The 10801-nt window shown below is 42.3% G+C and overlaps 1 protein-coding gene across 1 annotated transcript in view; it reads right to left on the bottom strand.

Annotated features, from left to right (window-relative positions):
• Positions 1-10801, bottom strand: part of Eml6 (EMAP like 6) — a 272708-nt gene that overhangs the window by 28167 nt on the left and 233740 nt on the right. Inside the window, exons 27-28 of the mRNA XM_029483123.1 lie at positions 5891-6092; positions 5644-5770 (exon numbers count right to left, since the gene is read on the bottom strand). Of these exons, the coding sequence (XP_029338983.1) occupies positions 5644-5770; positions 5891-6092 (329 nt within the window). The remainder of the gene's footprint in view (positions 1-5643; positions 5771-5890; positions 6093-10801) is intronic.

The raw sequence follows: 10801 nt of genomic DNA on the forward strand, positions 1-10801 counted from the left end.
GACATTCATTGTTGGACTACTCTGACTGCATTGTGTAAGCCAATCCAATAAGTTCCTCTTTAAATATATATTCATTCTTCCAGTTCTGTTCCTCTAGAGGATGCTGACTAATGCAGCTATTCTTGTCAGGTTTGCCACAACAATGAGAAAAGTAATATAAAAATGCTTTTATATTATAATGTAATATTGTATTATAATATGATATACAATTAAAGTTTTTTTTTAAAACTTCTTAGAAAATAAAGTGGTTATTGATACACCCCTTCACTCTCTCTCTCCTCTCCTCCCCCTACCTCTCACATACACACACACACACACACACCAGCTGAGTATCCAGACCAACTCTATCTGATCAGAGTCAGTGAGAGGCTCAGCAGGTAACTGCCAAGCCCAAAGACCTGAGTTCAACTTTCAAGACCCACATGACAGAAGGCAAGAATTGGTTATTACAGGCTATCCTGCTCAGTGGCACAAGTATACCCGCCCTCCACACAAATAAATGAAGAAATGTAAAAACATTAAATGTATTGGAGACCTTAGCAACTAAAATAAATGCCATAATTGTATAGTTACTCATAACTAATAAGTACATAAACTGGTGCTGAGACAAGGTTTAAGCATTGCAAACTTTGCTACTTCATCCATTTTTTACAAGAAGAAATGCCCTTTTCAGGCTAGAACAAAGCAAGAAAGGTTGGCAGCAGCCCAAGACCTTTCTGAGCAAAGGAAACTATGCCTCAGGTCAAGCAAGATTTTGATTTGTGGCCACAGGTTATACAGCTTCTGGGAGAAGAACACAAAGAAGGTTGGGTTGAGCCTGCCTTAGTCACAGGTGATAAGGACCTTAATAGCACTCGAATGTAGAAACAGTGTGCAGAAGCAGAGAGTGGGAGTCCTCGATCCTTTATTTATCCTTGGTTAGATCATCAACAGCTATGAGACTCAGTGCTTATTAATTAAGAGTCTTGAAAAGAGTGTAGGCTTCCCATACACGTGCAGAGAGAAAAAAGAGTGTCAATTTTCATAAAACAGCCAAGGCTGTGCTCTTGCTATGTCTTTACCTTCAAAGTAGGCTTCTGTCTGAATGATGGGTCCAACTGAATACAGTAAATAAAAATCTCTATTATCATCTTCCACACAATTTAGATTTTTAAAAATTTTTGTTACTATTTTTAAATGTATATGGCATTTTGCCTGTATGTATGTTCATTGTATGCGTTCCTGGTGCTCACAGAGGCTAGAAGAGGATGTCACATCCCCTAGAACTGGAGTTACAGATAGATGTGAGCTGCCATGTGGGTGCTGGGAATCAAATCTGGGTCCTCTACAAGATTGGCCGGTGCTCTTAGTCACTGAGCCATCTTTCTAGTTTTAATACCTGTGCTAAACAGTAGGCACTTAAAAATAAATGGCTGGTGGGAGGGAAAAGAGACCAAGGGGAGGCCAACCAATAACCGGTCCAACTTGAGACTCATCCCATGGACAAGCACCAACCCCTAACACTGTTAATGGTATTCTGTTATGTTTGCAGACAGGAGTATGTTGTCCTTCAAGAAGTTCCACCCAGTAGCTTACTCAGACAGGCACAGACACCCACAGCCAAACAGTGGATGGAGCTTAGGGACTCTTGTGGAAGAATAGGAGGAAGGATTGAGAGCCACAAAGGGAATAGGAACTCCACAGGAAGACCAACAGAGTCTACTAACCTGGACCTGGGACTCTTAGAGTCTGAACCACCAACCAAAGAACATACACAGGGGGGCTGGTGAGATGGCTCAGTGGGTAAGAGCACCCGACTGCTCTTCCAAAGGTCCAGAGTTCAAATCCCAGCAACCACATGGTGGCTCACAACCATCCGTAATGAGATCTGACTCCCTCTTCTGGAGTGTCTGAAGACAGCTACAGTGTACTTACATATAATAAATAAAAAAATCTTTAAAAAAAAAAAAAAAAAAAAAAGAACATACACAGGTTTGACCTAGGCTTCCGTGCACATATGTAGCAGGTGTGCAGCTTGGTTTTCATGTGGGTCCAAGACAATGGGAATGTAGGCTATTCCAAAAGCTGTTGCCTATCTGTGGGATATGTTCTTCTAGCCTTGTTTGGCCTCAGTGGGAGAGGAAGCACCTAGCCTCACAGAGACTTTAAGTGCCGGGTGGGGCATTTGAATATGGGGGGGGGGGGAGAGGATCCCTATGCACTCAGAGGAAAAGGGAATGGGGAATGGGGGAAGAATTGTGGGAGGGGGTGACTGGGAGTGGGATGTAAAATGAACAAGTAAAAAAAAAATGGCTGGTTTAAGGACATAGTAAGTATAAGGATCCAAGTTTAAATTCCAAAACCCATGTAAAAGCTGTCAATTTTCAATTAACAAAAGCAGTTAAGGGAGAGTGTTTTTGGTATTGTGTACCCTTCCCACATCTCCTGCTCTTCTCCCTGTAGCCCTTATGGACAGCATCCATAGGTTCTTCTAGCCTTTCTGCTCTGACTGGCTTCAGCAAATGGGAGGAATGTGGGAGGAGAAGGTTACTGGGCAGAGACTTCATACAAGGTTGGGGCTGCCTGAAGGAATCCAAGTGAAAGAGCCATATGGTAAGCTGGGACAAAACTAAAATGTGATTGGCATATTTCACATTTGCTAAGTGTGGCCCAGTATTCTCTTCAGAGCAATCATTATTTTTTACCTCAATTTTCTCACTTCCCAAAATATTGGAACTGAAAGTCATATGACTTTTGAAGCATAAAAATCACAATATGTTAGAAGATACACAAGAAGGCATCATGTAGTCTCACAGCTATTTAAGGTCAAATATCTAAATGTAATTAGAAACAATCCATGGCTGTCTTAGAAACTTAAAAAGGTCAGTTGCTTCCAAACGACTGATGCAAACTGTGCAGCTGTCAGCCGGCATGTTAATCCTCAGTATGACAGCTGCTGCACTCTTCTCAGAGGGCAGGGTGGGAAGGGATTCAGTTAGACTCAGATGCCTGGAGCACTGTTAGGAGACAAAGTAAAGGTCCTTGCATGGAACAGCTGCTCCAAGAGCACACCTCTCTCTGTGTTCTGGTGCGGGTCTCTCTCGCTGTCACTGGTGTATGTCCTGCTCTGGGTACACACCACAGGGACAAGGAGAGATCAGCAGGGCTTGAAGGAGCCAAAGGCAGGTGCTGGCCTTAACACTCCCAGAGAGAAACTGCCACCGCTTAATGCCATGCTACTGATATTGGAGGAGCCACCTCCTCCTTTCCCCCTCTTTCCCAGGAGGCTAGAACTCATGAAGCCTGCTTTTCTCTTTCATCTGAAAACCAAGTTGCAACACATGATTTATTGTCACTCCTGGCTCCAAGGCCTCAGCCCCTGCTCCTCCACATTCTCTCTCATTGTGGCTTCTCACTAATTTCCTGAAGGCACCACCTGCCCATTACTTCCTGTCTTCTGTGGTCACAAGCTGCCTAGTCTTATCTCTGAGGTCAAGCCCCCTAAAATTACTGACCAGGATGGGGAGACACTGCTTGGTTCATATTCTGATTCTAATCCCTATAGGTTAACTGGTTGCTGGGCCTGCTCAGCTCCCAGCATGGCATGCAGTGGCTACTGTCTCTGGTTAAAACCCCTTTTAAAACTGAGGCTGTCATAAGTTTTTTTTTTTTTTTTTTTTTTAAGTTATCAAGGAAACTGACAGCTAAGATCAACTCACTGTGGGGATTGCAAGGGACTGGGTGCCACTGTATATACCACTATCAATACATATGGAAAGAAACCCTGCAGAGAAAGAGGAGCTACCTAGTCCCCAAAATCCCTATTAAACACCCATTGTCACACATTCCTTAACAAAGGGGACAAAGGACAGCCCCACTGAGATGTCTACAGAAAAGGCTTGATTCTTTCTCTGGACCCTATACTTAAAATGGTTTTCTTTTTCATATGTTTTCTTCACTGCATTCAAGGATGGATTATTTTTTAAAGTACCAGTAGGTAAGTACTTGCTCATAATTCTATGAAGTTTTTTTTTCTTGGTTTTAAAAAATAAAGATTCAATTTAGTGTACCCTAACATATAGAAACTCCTCAATATGGAACAATAAATTTAAAAAAAGGTGTGTTCAAAACCTTAATCTTAAAATGGAAAGCTGTTGGCCTCCTCATCTCCCATCTCATACTAAATTAGGCCTCATGGTTTTTTATACAGCTGTGCAAAGAGGTCATGAATTTTTATACAGCTGTGCAAAGAGGTCACGAGATGATGAGTGGTTGTGTGGCCGTGGGTTACACCTGAATCAGATGTGGGACCAGGGAACTAGCATGGTGGTTCCATGGCTGGCTCTTAGTGAGTGGTGTGATACATCGCTGAGTTTTATAGAACCTGCTTGAATGTGCTTGGAATGATGGGTAAGTCAGTTCTACTGACAATGGAATGCTAATTGGAGAGGCTGAAGACTTTACTTTTAAAAAGATTTAACCCACACCAAATCTCTCTCTCAGATAGATCAGTTAAGTGGCAGGACTATTTCCCGATTCCTGCATTTATGTGTGTGTGCTTATTTGTTCAGTTCTTAGGATTAAGTCCTTTAAACATTATTTTTTCCGTGTAGTCACTTTCAGAAAAGGAAACTATATTTTAAAAATCACTGCCAAAAATTTATCTTTTCAGCAAAAGAAAATGTTCTGTTAGCACTGTAACATGTAGTAAAGATGGAAGGAGAGAATTAGGGCTCTTCTGCCTCATGCATCGTGCCAACAACACACCCACCACTGAGCAGCTAACCTTAAGGCTGTCAGTAAACTGAGGCAAGAGGTTAGATCTAAAGACACATCTTAAGAGTAAGTGGGGAGCATCTTGTTTACCACACAGCTTTATTAGGCAGATGGCTCTGTCAACAGCAAACTCTCGAGTTTCTCAGCATACAGTGCGGTGCAGAGGTCATTATGACCATTCAGCCCACTGCAAGGAAAAGAACCCACAGGGGACTCTCCTGAGGTGGGTGAGATCTCTGAGACTCTCTTCAGATTATTCAATATTTACTCTTCACAACTAGGAACATAGTCAATTATGTAATTATTAACTTTGTATCTTAAAATGATACAATATTTGGGAATTTCTCTCATCAATACTTGAAACTGTGAATCAAACAGATACAAAATAGCATTAGAAGCCCACTGTCTATGCAACAGTGTTCAGGATGACAAAATCAAGCAGGTCAGGTCTAGCAATTACAGCCCCCCCTCTGTGCAGTGAGGACACAGTAAGAGAAAGCACATCCAGTGACATAGTGTCAAAGAAAACAGGTCAGAACGCAAGGCAAGTCTCACAAATCCCACCCACTTCAAAGTCTGCCCTGCTCCTGCCCTGCTGGTCAATCTGCTGTCTTGTTAATTGTGCATTTGGAACATCCCTTGAGGCTCCCTTGCTTCCTCCCCTAGTCAGGGAAGCCTAGTCCAACCAAATTTCCTATCTATCAAATTATACACAATAACTAATCTGTATTGGCCAACTTCCTTCAACTTAAGTCTGTGTTAAGACTCTAGGCAGATAATAAAGGTCCCACTTTGGCATAAATTAAAGGAGAGAATAAAATGAACTCTAGTTCAAATCGGTTTGCTGTCAGGTACAACAAATGCAAACAGACCTTGCAAACACCATACCTTTCTTCCATGGACACCTCTTTTAGCTGCTGGTGTGGTTTGGTGCCTTCCATTTCCCTGATGCTCACAGCATAGATCTTGGTGGTATAGTCAATGGCTTTCTCTCTAGCGACATCACTGTCATAACCTCAAACAACAGAAAGAGATTGGGGGGATGAGATGGTTTTCAAGTGTTCAGGAAGATACCAGGAAAAAAAAAAAAGAAGGTACCATCATAATGGACAACACATGGCTGATTGGGGCTCACCTCCATCTTCTTCTGCATCTGTGTCTGACTCCTCACTATCAACCAGCTTGCTCTCCTGTGTCCCCACAAATTCCCTGGTCCAGATCATCAAGGCTGTGTCAGCACCTCCTACAGTGAGCAGCACAGAGTCATTGTGTAGCCACCTCACATTGGTAACGTGTGCGCTGTGCCCCACATATTTCTTAAATCTTGCATGCTGTCCCTGCAAATAAAGCCAAAAAGTGGCAGTTACCAGTCAGTGCCTAATCATTCCTGTTGTCTTTGCTTCTAGTTTTCTAATTTTGCTTGTATCATGAGAATACATGCTCCATGCAGGCTGTGAATGGTCTCCCCTTAAGACTGGCTCACAGTAGGTCTTCAGCAGGTATTTTTGAGGTGGATTTGAGAGCTAAGAAAATATAAACCATTTGTTTCCATGTCTCTCTGACATCAAAAGAGTCAGGCCCGTAGGTTTTTTGTGAATTCCTGATTGACACTTCTGTAGCCACCTCCCAGAGTGGATTTTACATATAATCCTGGCAAGGATAGAAGGCAGCAAGGGACCTTAAGTAGTGTTTAAAACAGCTTCATCTTGGAACCTGTAAAGCATCTCTAACCCAAAAGTCACTCAAAGAACTGTTCTAAAGCTAAAGCAAGCCCCTTTCCACTAAGTAAATCTAAATAAATATAATTCAGTTTTCAAGGCACTACTGGAAGCTTTTGGAGTGTGGTGCCCAGGCTGCACCACTATATCAGCAGGTGGTGAGGGGGTGGAGGGTTGGGGTATGACTGGCTGTCCCAGGGCTGTCCTGACAAGTGCTGGGAAGCCAATGTTGGCACCAGGAAGAACTTCCATTCTGGGCTCCTGAGACACAGTGTGGCAAAAATAGCTCCTGTGGGAGCCACTTAAAGAGGTAGTTTTTCTATCCCTCTGTGGCTCCCAGGGAATACCTTATGCAATGTGGTAAACCACATGAACTCCCTGGCCAGGAGCCAGAAGCTGGCTTACCAGATGAAAACTTTAGCACACAACTGACAAGAGGCTTTGGACTGGTGTACTAGGAAGCCTGAAACAGCAAGACACATTGCAGGAAATGGGGCAGGCACTTGGGGCTGCAATCCTACAGATCTCTAGATCTGGTTGATCTCTTCCTGTCGCTTGGAAACTACCTACTCCTCACAAAAGCACCAAAAGTGAGAACAACTGACAAGCCAACAGGCAGGCAGTATTTCCAAGAGCTCTGTGCTCCAGGAAATCTATTGCCCCCTTCTGGATTCTGAAGGCAAGTGCACTCATGTACACACACACACACACACACACACACTCATATACATACATACACAAACTTAAAAAAAATAAAAATATAACTTAAAAGAAGAGAAAGAAACTAAAATTAAACAAATGACCCGAACAGACATTTTTCAAAGAAGTTTGTAGAGAGAGCTTTGTGTTGCAGGAATAAACTACAGGCATCATGTCTGAAGCAGGGTTTCATTACACAGCCCAGGCAGACCTTACACTTACAACACTCCAGGTCAGTCTATTGCGTGCTGGGATTACAGGCATGCAGCACCACATCTGATTCTGGCGGCTCCTTTTATAGCTCACTAACTGTGTCACACAGTTAGTGTTCCATGCTCATCCAGCCTCGCTTCTGTAAAGTCCTATCTTCAAACACAGTCACGGTAGAGTCAGGGATACAGTGTGTTTGGAGAGAGGATTCATTCATTTCTTAATAATGAATTTGTTCAACAGACCCAGAGCACTGGAGAAGCAATTATATTATCCCACATAGTGTGCATTAATTGGGTAAAGGAAGTGAGTTAGAAAAACTAGATTAAAAAAATAAAGGAAGCAGGTATGGTCCTACAGACCTGCAATACCAGTACATGGAAGGCAGAAGTAGAAGAAATACAGCAAGTTCAAAGCCAGCCTGATATATGGGCCAAGGGCGAGGGGAAGAGAAGGTTTAATACCCCCTTGTTCAGTGGAGTTCTCGTCTTAGCACCATATTAGGCACTTAAGCCACTTTTAATTTAGTTCCAGGAGCTCTAAAGCTCCCTTTGTGGCCTCTGAGGGTATTTGTTCTCATACTTTTAAAATAATAAAAATGAATCAGAGAGGAAGACAGAGACAGAAAGAAAAGGAGTGAAGAGGGGTGAGAGGGGGAAGGGGAGGGACACAAGGACCTGAACAGACATTTTTTGTAAAAGTGAAAGGAACTGTATGGAAATGGGGGCCCAGCCTCTGGACCGACCACACCTGCTGGGGCATGCAAATAGAAACCACAGTGAGTTAGCACCACATATGTTAGGACAATGGCTGCCCAAAGACAAAAGAACAAGTGATGGGGATGGTGTGAGGAAAGGGAACACTGTTGGTCAGAATGCAAATTAGTGCAGCACCAGGGAAGGCAGTGTGAGGGCTCCTCAAACACCTCAAGTGTAAACCATGCATTTGCTCTGCTTGCTATTTCAAAGTTGTGACAACTAAACTCAGTACTGTGCCAGGCAAGCACAGTACCACTGATCCTTAGATCTGACGCTGTTGAACTGTGTGAGTTCCTTATAGGTTTTGGATACTAATCCTTTATTGGATACTAGGAATGTATTCTGTCATTTTTGGTGGCTGACNTTTTTTTTTTTTTTTTTTAATTTCATTGATCATTTCCGTTGTTGTATTTTTAGTTTAGTGCAGTCTAACTTGCTTATTTCTGCCCTTTATTAGTTTTGCTTTTGGTGTAATAGCTGAAGGGCACAGCTTCAAATGACTGCCCCAGACATCCCGCCTGGTCAGGCTGGAGATGAACTTCCTAGAACAAGAGTAAAATCTAATAGTACCAACAGGTCCCAGCTACGTATTTCTTAAGTCTTGAGTCTATTAACACTAAGCTCTCACAATTAGAAAAAATTGTCCTAAAAGCAATTTCATTTTAAATGAAGAAGAGTGGAGGGCTGAGGAGGTGGCTTAGCTAATAAGTACCTCCCCTGGACTAGTGAGGACTTGAATTTGGATCCCTAGTGCTCATGTCAAAAATTTGAGCATGGTGAGTGAAAACAGGAAGGTTCCTGGAGCTTGCTAGTTAGTGACTCTAGCCAGTTGGTAAGTTCTAGGTAGGCTTAGTGCAAGACCCTGACTCGAAATCTAAGGGAGAGGCCTGGAGATATGACTCACAAGTTAAGAACACAGGCTGCTTTTCCTGAGGATCCAGGTTTGATTTCCAGCACCTACATAGTGGCTCACAGCATCTATAACTCCAATTCCAGCGTCTGGATGGCCCCTGGTTTGCAAGGACACAAACACATTCATGGTGCCTAGATATATATTCATGCAAAACACATATGCACCAAAGGTTTTTAAAAATTAAAAACAATGTATAAAGCAACAGAGGAAGAAAGCTAACATTGACCTCTGGTCACCATATGTTGTAAGCATACACACACACACACACACACACACATACACACACATACACACACACATACACATACACACAAGAAGTAGAAGAATCAAGGAGAATGGCTGCTGACAATTGAACTCTGATAAAATAGGCAAGGCTAGGAGGTAGGGGAAATGATGTCTATACTGGGCACAAGCACTAAAAAAGGGTCTTGACAATGACCATCTGACCAGGTCTAATAACAAAGAAGTAAAGCAAAAAGCATCCCAAAAATCTGAAGTGGGTGCTGATTTTAAATGTGTTAGTTTTGCATAAACCTTGGTTTCAATAAAAACAAGAAAAACAGAGGAAAGTTAAGAAGACCTCTTAGATTGGGTAGTATGTTAACAGATAGTAAATTTACTTATTTTCTCTTTCAAAAGAAATGTCCTTCAAAGTAAAAGGGGCAAAACAGCCCATGGGTTCATGTACTGTCAAACGTGATCACAAAGGATGTTGTGGAATTTAGAAATCAGAAGAGCTAGCATCACATACAGGAAGGCTACTCCACTCAACAGAGCAAGCAAGTAGGCATTGGCAAATGTGGATTCATAAGCTGGATGCAAGAGATGTTAGACAGGAGTTCAACAAGGGTTTCAGAGAGGAGCAGGCAGGAACCATGACTCCCGGGAACTGATTTCATATTTTCTATTGGGTGCATCTTTAGCAGAGACTGGAGACAACCAAGGCACAATAAACACAACTTTCAGCTATATGTTTATCCTATTTTTTTTTATTGTATGTTTGTTTTGAGACAGGGTCTCATATAGTCCTGACTGGTCTCAAACTTGCTGTGTAGCCAAGATTGGCCTTAAGCTCCCTCATCCTGTGCCTGCCTTTCAAGTGGCAACATTTTAGCCCAGGTTTACTGCTTGGCTGTTCTCAGCAAGTATTTTAATGATGTCTTTGAGAAGGTTACAGTACTGTACAGCTAGAGAGTTTTAAATATCTGTTATCAGTTGCAGTTGAAACTAAATGTGAATTGACACATGGAATGGACATTGACGGGGGTGTTTGGCACTGGGGTTTGGCTGTTACCTCTTTCCACAGTTTAGAAATAATAATATGAAACCAAGATGGCATGATCCTGGAGTGGGATAAGCATCTTTCAAAGGCTTTGAAAGATGTGGGCAGGACAGACAAGTTAAATAAGAGTTTTCTTGGTATAGATATAAAGAACTATCACCAGATTTTGGAAACTAGATTCAGCAAGTATAGGCTGGGAACACTTCTGAGAATGATAGCCACATGTATGGCTCAGCTATGGTTTCAACTCAACTGGTGCTATTTTAACTTTATTCAATGAAACTATAAAATCAAAATAAAGAAGTCCAGGTGTCAAAGTCTGGAGCTGAGACAAAAGGATGGACCATCTAGAGACTGCCATATCCAGAGATCCATCCCATAACCAGCCTCCAAACACTGACACCATTGCATACACTAGCAAGATTGTGCTGATAGGACCCTGATATAGCTGTCTCTAGTGAGACTA

The sequence above is a fragment of the Mus caroli genome, chromosome 11 (genome assembly GCF_900094665.2).
Source record: "Mus caroli chromosome 11, CAROLI_EIJ_v1.1, whole genome shotgun sequence".
In the NCBI taxonomy this organism is placed as follows: Eukaryota; Metazoa; Chordata; class Mammalia; order Rodentia; family Muridae; genus Mus; species Mus caroli.